Source organism: Sabethes cyaneus, chromosome 2 (assembly GCF_943734655.1).
Source record: "Sabethes cyaneus chromosome 2, idSabCyanKW18_F2, whole genome shotgun sequence".
In the NCBI taxonomy this organism is placed as follows: Eukaryota; Metazoa; Arthropoda; class Insecta; order Diptera; family Culicidae; genus Sabethes; species Sabethes cyaneus.
In genome coordinates, this window is record NC_071354.1 from 163,486,458 (window position 1) to 163,499,441 (window position 12,984).

Genomic DNA, 12,984 nt, shown 5'->3' on the forward strand with positions numbered 1-12,984 from the left:
CATTATGTTGGAGGGTACTTTCTTATCAGGTCACGTCTCGACATGTGGAGAAATCCCGCTACGGAGGCCTTGTGCGTGCTGTTGGAAGGCACTCCTGATTTGGCTCACGTCTCGACGAGTAAAGTTCCTGTGAATGCGGTCGCGATGCAAGCTACACTTTTGCAAAGAAATCCTGCGAGGGTGGCCGTGCAGAGATGGACGTTAAGTTGGTCGCCATCTCAGCATCGGTGCACGTCTCGACAGGTAGCGGAGTAGTGCATAGGCACGCCCACCTCCCGAAGTAATACCTAGCGGTGATCCCGGGAGGATTTGGGGCCAGGAGCAGTGAGGTTTTTAGTGAGTTAGGGTTAGCTTAGGGTTTAGTGGGTCCCACAAGTAGAATCAATATATATAGAATGCCAATGTCGCTGCAGTGCTCGTGGTAAACATCACACATTTGAAAATTACGTATTTACACTGTATGCGCATATGTGTGAGTGATCGATTCGAAACGGGAATCTGATTGTCAAACTAAAAAGGCAACCCAATAAAAAATCCTTCTGCTTTTCCGTAAATCACGTAGGATAAATCACCCGATTTGGTCGTTTTGGGGTATTTCGTCGGCAGGAAAATTTTCTATTGGGCAATTTGACAATGTAGTTCCCGTATCCAAGACACGAACCAGCAACATGTTTGCCACCAAAATATCCATGAAACACCAGCGACACTAGCATTCTATATATATTGATTATACTGTCCCACACCGTGCCACGTGATGCAGTGCATCATCAGTGCGCCAGACATTGAGCTGTTCCTCACGGTAAAACACACACACACACACACACACACACACACACACACACACACACACACACACACACACACACACACACACACACACACACACACACACACACACACACACACACACACACACACACACACACACACACACACACACACACACACACACACACACACACATACACACGCGGTTTTCTCGAAATAAAACCAATTTTGTTTTACTGACCCATAATACTGGGAACATTGACCCATAATTCTGACCAGGATTAAAAGTGGCTCATAATACTGGGAATGGAATATGCTTACATTTTGTTGTTCTGCAAAAAAGTGTGTGAATTTGGAACAAGATTACCTACTGAACATCAAATTATGATATGTTTATAACCAATTAGATTATAAATAAACTGTAAATTATTTAAATCTGCGTTTCTACCAATAATTTTGTAGCACCATCATGCTTAACTGGCCCTTAATACTGGGATGACTGTACATTATATATGCAAATGTGTGTTTGCCTGAGATTCATCAAAAGAGGAATCTCATTGTCAAACTTTGACAACCAGTTTAAAATTTCAATTATGGCTGCCAAGTAATGTGATTGGAAACTTCGCTTGCTTCAAATTTCTGAAAAAGTCGGTGCAAAAGGGCGCAGTTGTGGGATTCTATTCATCCCGACGAAAAGAAAAAGAACGTTTAAAACCATTTCACTGGCATAAAAACACAGCGGAGAACGCACTGATGACAGCACCAACCAGCGCACAGATAAAGAACAGAAAAATAACAATGAGCAACTTTGACAACGAAGTTCCCAATTCACAGACTTGATACAAATAGTTAGCATCATGTTTACCACAATGAGTCCTATCCAGCTTTTTACGCGCTATAATAATGGCCGCTTTAAATTGTGTTCGTAATATGCGAACAATTTTTTTGACAACTCTGCATACATCAAATCTGGCACTTTTCTCTTGCAACACTACCGTGCTCTTTCTTTCGTTTACGCCAAAGAAGGAGAACAAAAATGTGCGAAATGTAAACAAAACTATTGCTCTCCTTCTTTTGCGTAAACTTAGGGTTTAGTGGGTCCCACAAGTAGAATCAATATATATAGAATGCCAATGTCGCTGCAGTGCTCGTGGTAAACATCACACATTTGAAAATTACGTATTTACACTGTATGCGCATATGTGTGAGTGATCGATTCGAAACGGGAATCTGATTGTCAAACTAAAAAGGCAACCCAATAAAAAATCCTTCTGCTTTTCCGTAAATCACGTAGGATAAATCACCCGATTTGGTCGTTTTGGGGTATTTCGTCGGCAGGAAAATTTTCTATTGGGCAATTTGACAATGTAGTTCCCGTATCCAAGACACGAACCAGCAACATGTTTGCCACCAAAATATCCATGAAACACCAGCGACACTAGCATTCTATATATATTGATTATACTCTCCCACACCGTGCCACGTGATGCAGTGCATCATCAGTGCGCCAGACATTGAGCTGTTCCTCACGGTAAAACACACACACACACACACGCGGTTTTCTCGAAATAAAACCAATTTTGTTTTACTGACCCATAATACTGGGAACATTTGATGGATGCAGAGTTGTCAAAAAGGACGCTATAAATTGTGTACGAACACAATTTATAGCGTCCGCCATTATAGCGCGTAAAAAGCTGGATAGAAAAACAGCGACACTGGAATCGAAAAGCTTTTCGTACGAACCTTTTGTAATATTATATTACTATTGCTATAATTTTCAGATACTTTTCTTGTTGTAAATTGTTCAAATATAAAACAAAAAGACACCATTATGCTGCTAGTACTTTTTTGAATGTTTCCCGGATTCTCTCCGATAGATGATAATACCAAAATCTGCTTCATTCCAAACAGCAACTTACCTGAAAAACGAGGAAGATAAATTCAATCGCCCATGGTCACGCCGGAGTTTCATGAATCAGAATCGTACGAGTTGACGAGTTGATTATGGCCTTGCAGCAGTTCATTCCGATTACCATCCTTAGGGGACGGCATCGAATAGCAGCTGATCTAGAGCTACATTCTTGAATGTATTCACCGCCCTGTTACTACCGGTGATGTACTTATCCAATACACTGTACCATTTGCGTAGACCTGGGCCCTGTAAAAAAATATTTTATGACAAAATTTGTGAATGTAATAAGTGAACAGGATGTAGGGAACGTACGAAGTTAGAAGAATTAACGTAAAAATAAATCTAATGAAACTAAATCATTTGTTTCAGTGTAACGGAAATTGCTTTGCATGTGTTGCGAGAATTTGTCATACGAACGGTAAGAGACAAGGAGAGCAATCTTGAATCGGTCAATATGAGACTCACGTATACTGGCACATAGCATCAGCGTTACCAACTGGTTTTTACGAAAATCTGGAAAACGAGAATAAAGATGTCTGGAAAAATCTGGCTGCCATTTGGCCTAATGGAAGACAACGTTTGAAAAACGTCTTTTTTTGTCTGATTAGGCATCAAAAAGTCTGGAAAATCCAGACAAATCTGGAAGGTTGGCAACGCTGCATAGCATGATAAAGCTTGCTCTAAAACCAGAGAGTCAGTTTTTGGACGAACGTAGACGTTTACGGACGTTGTTGTTCCGTGTTCCGGAGGGCTCGGTCGGAGGCAACCGATGCAGACACTACACAGGATACTTACTTCAATACAAAATCCCAAGGCGAAAAACCGACAAGCTCGCATAGCAGCATCGACTGATACCATCAAAATTCCCGACATTTCAACACGATTGGCGTTCCCGACGATTCAACATTTCAAGTGTTATCTCTCATCGGTAATTGACAGAAATACTTGAAGGTGATTGACAGTCAATTTAGTTTGGCGATTCGTAGGCTAGGCGGCGTTTCGAGCGCCGCGGTGTGGACATGTTGCGAAACATGCTTTTTTGGAAAATAAGTTGTTTTTGAATGGACGATGGAATTAACGCGAGTGTCTCGTCTGTTTGTCTGTGGTTTTAGCATCACATAGCCAATGCCAGGCAGGCAATTGATACGAAATACTTGAAACTGTGAAAATGGTTAGTTAAATTCGTTTTGTGAAATCGCTTTGCGTTTGCCGCCTTTTTCATGTGAGCAACGAAAATGTGACGTCATATCAGCCCCCTGTGTGCGACATGTAAACAAAACTATTGCTCTCCTTCTTTGCGTAAACGAAAGAAAGAGCAACACTGCTGTACAGGAGAAGAGTGCCCAGTTTTGATGAATACTTGTAAAAAAGATTGTTCGCATATTACGAACTCAATTTATAGCGTCCGCCATTATACACTGAGAAAACTTTTCGTATAGTTTCTTTGTGTCCCATGTCCAGCTTTTTACGCGCTATAATGGCGGACGCTATAAATTGTGTTCGTAATATGTGAACAATCTTTTTGACAACTCTGCATACATCAAAACTGGGCACTCTTCTCCTGTACGGCAGTGTTGCTCTTTCTTTCGTTTACGCAAAAGAAGGAAGGCAATAGTTTTGTTTACATTTCGAACAGTTTTGCTTTCCTTCTTTGACGTAAACGAAAGAAAGAGCACGGTAGTGTTGCAAGAGAAGAGTGCCAGATTTGATGTATGCAGAGTTGTCAAAAAGTTTGTTCGCATATTATGAACACAATTTATAGCGGCCACCATTATAGCCACCCCATCGACATCTCTATATCGAGCTGCAGTAAACGTCAGCGACAGCATGTCCGGGGCTCAAAATTTGACAGCGGGCCCAAATCAGACTGCTCGCAGTTGAGTGAAACGCAGTGCTGCCATGCTATCTCATTTTCGCACTCACGAGATGTTGGCGGCGAAAACATGGTTCTCTGCCGATGGGCTGATTATAGCGCGTAAAAAGCTGGATAGATTTTTGCAATGTGCCCAGTAAATGATCTTTATGTGCCAAACAGTTATCATTTATGTGCAAGCGAAAAATTAGCACATACTATTCATATGCGTATAATTTTTATGCGTATAATTGCACATATTGTTCATACGCGTATAATTTTTATATGTATTTCTGGGAGGATTGTGTTTATAAGCAGCTCATGATAATCAAATGAGATTTCATATGCAAATTTACTATTAGTTATTGCTCTTTGCATTGAAAGTTGGATTTTGTACACACTTGTTCAGTCACACATTTTGTAGGTGAGAAAAGTTGCCAAAATTTCGTGGGAAAAAAACCTGAATCTTGGTTGATTCCTGTTTGAATTCAAATGCTTACGTAGAGTTGTTATCGACGCTAAGAATAATATGAAAGTAGTTTCTAAATACATAATTTCACGCATAATTCATAACTTGAACAAATATGCAGCATATATGAAATAAATGAAAACTTAAATACTATTTGCTTTTCCTACAACTGGTACTGGCGCCACTGCTAAATCAAATGTCAGCTCAGATGGGAGAGTTGTAATGATGGGAAATGCCGATCAAAATCTATAACGATTATTGCTAAAGTTTTCTTATCGGAAATAATTAATAACGATAATATGACAGTATAAGCAAAAATACGCAAGAAATAGAACAAAAATGTTAAAATAATAACAAGTCAAGAAGCAGATTTCACTTTGAACCCTCCAATTTTTGATATTCTTCCGTGACGGTGAAGTTTGATGGTATTATCGATATAAGATTACTAGCGATATTATCAGTAGCACACTTTTCATCACAGTTTTGGAGGTTGCACTTAATAACTGTGCAGTGCAGTCCAATTGAGTGCGAAGAGCGCAATATGTGCAGTATATTTTGAGTGTAGCGCGTAAAAAGCTGGATAATCAAGAAATCAGCTTTATTTAAATTATGCGTTACGCCTATTTATAAAAGTATTCGAGAATTTCGTCACTCTTGTAACAAGAAATAACGATTGTAACGCTCGATCAAAAGAATGTCATGTGTGCGTCAAAAAAAAACGATTGCTCAAGCGAAGAAAAAGAGAGCTCGACACTTATACAGTGAGACAAAAATGGCTGAAGAAAATCAAAACATTCTGTACGCTCCGTCTGATTTTGCAATAAAAATCCAAAAATGGAAAGTTCGTGAGGGTTATCCGGTTACCGGAGGAAATATTATTTTGTTTTACGAATGCTTTAATGCCTCCGACAAAGACACCAAACGATTAAAAGCAACCAAAGCGGGCGTTGTAAAAAAGCGCCTCGCCAGAGAAGGTGAAATTGTTGATAAAGGGTAAGTGTACTGATAACTGACACGTTGTTAATAATAGGCCCCGGCGATTGATTGTTTTTGTTTATATTAAACAACATGAAATTTGTTTGACCGTACTATTTTTAATGCTTGCAGCAAACCGTTATTGGAGCTTGAGCAATGTACTCACACTACTGTAATCAAGGATATGTGTGCAGACTGTGGTGCAGATTTGAGGCAAGACGACCAAGGGGGCCCTTCTTCTGAAGCATCAGTTCCAATGATACACTCAGTACCGGAGCTAAAAGTAACGGAAACTTTAGCGAAAAAACTCGGACAAGCGGACACAGAACGATTGTTACAAGATAGGAAACTCGTACTGTTGGTAGATCTTGATCAAACGCTAATTCATACGACCAACGATAATGTACCAAACAATTTGAAGGTATTCTATTTTATCGCGAAGTCCTATAACTTTTACAATCACCTTCATGTTCTTAAAAGGATGTTTACCATTTTCAACTTTACGGACCCAATTCACCTTGGTATCACACTAGGCTTAGACCGGGAGCGTTAGAATTCCTAACCAAGGTGAACCCATGTTACGAGCTGCATATATGCACGTTTGGTGCACGAAACTATGCCCACATGATTGCGCAATTTTTAGATGAGGACCGTAAACTGTTCTCTCACCGAATCCTCTCCCGTGATGAATGTTTCAATGCTACAAGCAAAACGGATAATTTAAAGTAAAGCATCATTTCAAAGCAGCATTCAGTTTTTGTTGACACTTGATTGTTATTCCAGAGCATTATTCCCATGCGGTGATTCCATGGTATGCATTATCGACGATCGTGAGGATGTTTGGAACATGGCTGCTAATCTTATTCAGGTAAAGCCGTATCATTTTTTCCAGCATACTGGAGACATCAATGCGCCACCTGGTATGTCGAAGAATGAGCTCGATGGTAAGGGAGTAGATTTTAAAGGTAAGTTAACAGCATATATATTGATATATATGTAAATCTTTTTTTTCTCGAAAGGCTAGTTGTTACTTTTTGTATTTTTATGGCCTTTTGGAAAGACCTAATATTGTATTACACAATTAATGTGTTGCGTATAATCATGGGAACAAAAAAAAAATGTTAAGCAGGTACCTATATAAAAGTTTACCTAATATGATGAGTTACTTTTTATTTAGATTTGATCGGTCAATTTGCGAAAGATAAGAAAGAAAGTGACAAAAACAGTCGACCTCCCACGCCAAAAATTGAAACAGACGAAACGAGAGCAGACGAAGATGCTCTGTCTTCGGAAATTCAATTGTCAACCACTGACGAAACTCCGCCAGGAAATAGTAAAGAAAACCCACCTGAGAGCACTTCTACAGCAAACGAAAGCAATGAGAACCAAAAAACGTCACCTGCGGAAGCGGATAGCCAGAAAACTCGGTCAGAAAAAGAAAGTAAGTTGATCGAAATTGAAGACCCGGATGACTACTTGCTATACTTAGAACACATTTTGCTAAAGATCCATGAAACTTTTTATGATGTGTATGATAAAACGAAAAAGGTAAATAATAATCGACATGTATTGTTTCAAAAGCTACTATATTTTCGAATTACCCAGATCTCCGATTTGAAGCAACTGATTCCACAAGTAAAATCGCAAGTTTTAGTTGGATGCAAGCTAGTTTTCTCAGGTCTAGTACCCAATAGCATGAAACTACAGCAGAGTAAAGCTTTCCAAATAGCACGAAGTTTAGGAGCAGTTGTGACGCAGGACATCCAACCGGATACAACGCACCTGGTGGCGGTCACCTTTGGCACTTCTAAAGTGCACAATGCACGTAAAAACTCCAAAATTAAAATCGTAGCACCAGAATGGCTTTGGACATGTGCCGAACGATGGGAATATGTTGAGGAACAGCTGTATCCGTTACGAACTTCGAAACCGTCCAGGATGCGTCAACCACCACCACATTGCCACAGTCCTGGTAGGTGTTTAATACTTTAAATACATTTGTCTTCCAGTACCAACAATAATTATGCGTCTAGTTGTTTCTCTCATCTCCTTATTTGTTTCTATACAAAAAATCAGTTTATTCCTCAGTATACACTCAATTAATGTACATACCTAATAGAAATTCTTTTTGTTTTCTCGCACCATCCAGAGCATGTAGTCAATTACGGTGATAATCAAAACGATGGAGGTCCATCGGGCAAATCTCTCCAGCCCCCTAAGTTCATAGATACCATCAATCCATTGCTGAGCTTTTCCAACGATGACCTTAACGCTATGAATGATGATTTTGATGAATTTTTTGAATCTGATGATAGTTCCAGCGACGATGAGCCGGTTGACATAGAGAACCCACCAATGAACAAGACGCTTCGGAAGCGAAAGCGAAAAGAAGAAAAAGAAAATCGACACAACATTTTTCAGCAACGTACGGATGTTGGCGAGGAGGACGAATGCAATAGAACGTTATTAACATATGATGAAGACAATGATAATAGCCAAACGAATTTAAGTTCAGAAGATGACGATGAAAGTCCCAGTGCGAAATTTCGAAGAGGGGGAGCTCTTCCATCGGACTTGGATATGGGTTCCAACAGCGAAGGCAGTGATGATCCCATAGATGATGTCGATGATGGCGACTGGAATATGATGGGAGCCGCGCTTGAGCGTGAATTTTTAGGGCTGGACGAATAAGTTTTTCCTTCACTCTTATAAAGAGCCCACAGGATTAGTACAAACTAATATGAACAGTGACCTCTCTTCACGATTTCTTTGTGTTGTTCTACTGTTTTAAAAGTTTTCTTGTTACAAAAAAATAATTGTACAAAGTAACTCGATTAAAAGTATGTAGGCGTAAGATTTTATTTCGAAGTTAAAAATCTACATTAGACTACAAGCTAACATGTTTATTTAATCTGGATGCCTCACTACACTGCAAACGGCTGATCTTTTCCATCTTCGTGGTATTTAATATAAGTTTCACCGTGGCTGAAATCTTGAGTACCTTCCAGTCGTCCTCGTGGTGGTGCTTTCTCATAATCAAACGCCTCACTTGACTTTCCAAAAAGCCGGTTTGTTTCTTCAATATCTTCACGATACTTTCCAACGGTTACCTTCTTGCCAGTTATGGGATCAGTCACATCACCCAAGGGGTATACGATTTCTTCGATAGAGTGAGTAATTAACCTCGTTAGCTTTTGTGGCAATTCTTTTATTAATACAATATCTCCAGTTTTGCACATTTTGTTTGGATCGTGCACAAAGTAGAATTCATCTTTTTTGAAATACTATAAATAAGACATATTTATTGTGTTATTACGCAATTTAAACAATAACTCACCATATTAAGATTAGTATCCAGTTCCATTCGCCGGATACGAATTTTTGATGCATTCAACTTTATACATGGCACTACCTGTCCTAACAGCATTAATGCTCGGCTAGTCATCACTGGAAAGTGGTTAATGATTAAATTACCCCCAATTGATAACGAAAACTGAATAGCAAATTGAAATGCAAATGATCAGGTCTAGGTCCACGAGACACAGCAAAACACAACGAGAACGCAAGACAAAATTTTTGGTTATTGCGAAGTAAATAAACAATAAATAGAAAGAATCAGAGATGTCAGGTTTCCGATTTCCATAAAAATCAGAGGGGTTGTGTATAAGTCACGACCGCATAGGTGACCAGGGATGCCAGGTGTTTTTGTGAAAAGTCTTCACTTGATCTTCACGGTCTTCACCAAGGGGTTTCCAGTAAGGCGTATAAGTGCGTAGTAATCAGAGATTACTTTTGTAATCATTTAGGAATTAATTAGGTTATCAATGGCAAGATCAATGGTAATCAGTAGAGAGTATAATCAATCTATACCTATAAAGAAGGATTTCTGTCTGTCTGTCTGTCTGTCTGTCTGTCCGTATGTTCCTTATAGAATCGAAAACTACTGAACCAATCGGCATGAAAGTATGCATGTAGAGGTTTTTTGGGGCCAGGAAAGGTTTTAGTGATGGTTAGAAACCCCTCCCCCCACTAAGAAGGGGGGCTCCCATACAAATGAAACACAAATTTCTGCATAACTCGACAACTAATCAAGCAAATAGAACAAAATTTGGCATGTGGGTGTTTTTGGAGACAAAATTTTTTTCTATGATGAATTGGGACCCCTCCCCGTTTTAGGAGGGGGGATCCTATACACATGAAATACAAATTTCCTCATAACTGAAGAACTAATCAAGCAAATGGAACAAAATTTGGCATGTGAAAGTTTTCGAGGGCAAGAATATTTTCTATGGTGAATAAGGACCCCTCCCCACTTTAAGAGGGGGGGCTCCTATACAAACGAAATAAAATTTCCTCATAACTCGAGAACTAATCAAGCAAATGGAACAAAATTTGGCACGTGGGTGTTTTTGGAGACAAAATTTTTTTCTATGATGAATTGGGACCCCTCCCCACTTTAGGAAGGGGGGCTCCTATACAATTGAAATGCAAATTTCCTCATAACTCGAGAACTAATCAAGCAAATAGAACCAAGTTTGGCATGCGGAGGTTTCTGGAGGCAAAAATATTTTCTATGGTGAATTGAGACCCCTCTCTTCTTTAGAAAGCGAGTTATGGCCCATCTCCCCTTTAAAAGGGGGGGCTCCTATACAAACGAAATACAAATTACCTCATAACTCGAGAACTAATCAAGCAAATGAAACAAAATTTGGCACGTGGGTGTTTTTGGAGACAAAATTTTTTTCTATGATGAATTGGGACCCCTCCCCACTTTAGGAAGGGGGCTCCTATACAAATAAAATGCAAATTTCCTCATAACTCGAGAATTAATCAAGCAAATGGAACCATATTTGGCATGTGAAAGTTTTCTAGGGCATGAATATTTTCTATGGTGAATTAGAACCCCTCCCCACTATAAGAGGGGAGGCTCCTATACAAACGAAATACAAATTTCCTCATAACTCGAGAACTAATCAAGCAACTGGAACCAAATTTGACACGTGGGTGTTTTTGGAGACAAAATTTTCTTCTATGATGAATTGGGACCCCTCCCCACTTTAGGAAGGGGGGCTCCTATACAAATGAAAACCAAATTTCCTCATAACTCGAGAACTAATCAAGCAAATGGAACCAAATTTGACATGTAAGTGGTTTTGAACGCAAGATTTTTTTCTATGGTGAACTGAGACCCCTCTCTTCTTTAAAAAGCGAGTTATGGCCCATCTCCCCTTTAAGAGGGTGGGCTGCCATACAAATGAAATGCAAATTTCCTCTTATCTCGAGAACCAATCAATCAAATGGAACCAAATTTGGCATGTGGGAGTTTTACATGGCAGAAATTTTTTCTATGGTGAATTACGACCCCTTCCCCTTTTAAGAGGGGAGCTCCCATACAAATGAAATTCAAATTTCCTTATAACTTGAGAACTAATCAAGCAAATGGAACCAAACTTGGCATGTGGGAGATTTTGGAGTCTTGAATTTATTTTACGATAGTTAGAGACCTCTCACCCCTGTGGTAGGGGGATATGGACTCTCATACAAATAAAACAGAAATTTTTGCGAAACTCAAAAACTAATCGAACTCGAGAAATTCGAGACTCTTCCTTAAAACATTAGTCAATACAAGACCACAAAAACTATCTATAGTAACACTAGATCATTCAGGACGAGACAGTCGCGAGTGTTGCCGGTGACCCGCCGTCGGAAGTGCCGCCCACTGGGGGGCTTGCAAAACTCGAGATTGTGACAAAGATCATCCGAGATTCATGATTTATGTACAACACAGGTTAATTTGTGGCAATACGAAGTTTGTCGGGTCAGCTAGTATACAATAAATGTATATAGAATGCCAGTGTCGCTGCAGTGCGCGTGGTAAACATCATACATATTCAGATAATGTATTTACATTATATATGCTTATGTATGTGTGCCTGAGATTCATCAAAAGGGGAATCTCATTGTCAAACTTTGACAACCAGTTTGAAATTTCGAATATGGCTGCCAAGTAATGTGATTGTAAACTTCGCTTGTTCAAATTTCTGAAAAAATCGTTGCAAAAAGGCGCAGTTTTGGGATTCAATTCACCCGGACGAAAAGAAAATGAGCGTTTAAAAACATCTCACTGGCATGAAGACACAGCGATGAGCGCACTGATGACAGCACCAACCAGCGCACAGATAAAGAACAGATAAATAACAATGAGCAACTTTGACAATGAAGACAATGACTTTGACTTTGACTTTGACTTTGACAATGAATTCACACACTTGATACAGATTGTTAGCATCATGTTTACCACCATGAGTCCTGTAGAAAAACAGCGACACTGGCATTCTATATATATATTGATTCTATACTCTTCGAAACCATCTGTGCCACTCTTTACTCTTGTGGCAAGCAACACACGAAACGAAAAAAGGTAATCATTAGCTTTTCATTCGTTTTGTCGTTTTCACTGTTTTCACTCAACCGCTGATACATATGTCAAAAGTGTCAAAATCTGTTGTTCAGTGTTGCCAGAAAATCTGAAAATTTTGATAAACAGTGCAGCCGGAACGAATTTTTTAAAACTCAACATTCGTGATTTGGTGAAAAGAAATTCAACATTCTTACAATTTGCATTGTTTAAAAAATCGTAGTAAATTCTAGAGTCAACGAAAAAAAAAATATTTTTGCAGCATTGTCACTCGTATTGGGAGTACTTTCGAGAAAAAATAAGAAAAGGAGGGATATGATCTGGACGGACTTCTATTCTCGCTGCTCGATTGGCTCCCAAGATGGCTGCTTCCGCGTATCTCTCACCTCTGAGTATTTCTACACGAATCAAGAAAAAATGTCTTCATATTAGAGTGACTATATACAGAGTGGCGACAATGTCAAAATTGGAATGATAATTATCTGTCAGTGTCATTCCAATCGAGCAGACCACCTATCCAACGCGTATGCAGGAAAGAGAAAGAAAAACCTAGGATAAACCGCATTGCATACATTTGGGATGACTTG

General features: G+C 39.3%; 2 protein-coding genes across 2 annotated transcripts; one reads left to right on the top strand and one right to left on the bottom strand.

The window, feature by feature from the left end:
- The first annotated feature begins 5,776 nt into the window (after positions 1-5,776).
- On the top strand, positions 5,777-8,865 carry LOC128734262 (RNA polymerase II subunit A C-terminal domain phosphatase). Its single transcript, XM_053828344.1, has 7 exons — positions 5,777-5,997; positions 6,112-6,400; positions 6,460-6,704; positions 6,763-6,944; positions 7,157-7,527; positions 7,585-7,951; positions 8,129-8,865. The coding sequence occupies exons 1-7, from the start codon at positions 5,777-5,779 to the stop codon at positions 8,668-8,670; spliced, it is 2,217 nt and encodes a 738-aa protein (XP_053684319.1). The 3' UTR covers positions 8,671-8,865.
- Positions 8,816-9,572, bottom strand: LOC128734264 (28S ribosomal protein S17, mitochondrial). The gene is made up of 2 exons (XM_053828345.1): positions 9,317-9,572; positions 8,816-9,263 (listed from the first exon to the last, which is right to left on the bottom strand). Exons 1-2 carry the CDS (start codon positions 9,422-9,424, stop codon positions 8,904-8,906), a joined length of 468 nt encoding a protein of 155 aa, XP_053684320.1. The 5' UTR covers positions 9,425-9,572; the 3' UTR covers positions 8,816-8,903.
- Positions 9,573-12,984: the final 3,412 nt, after the last annotated feature.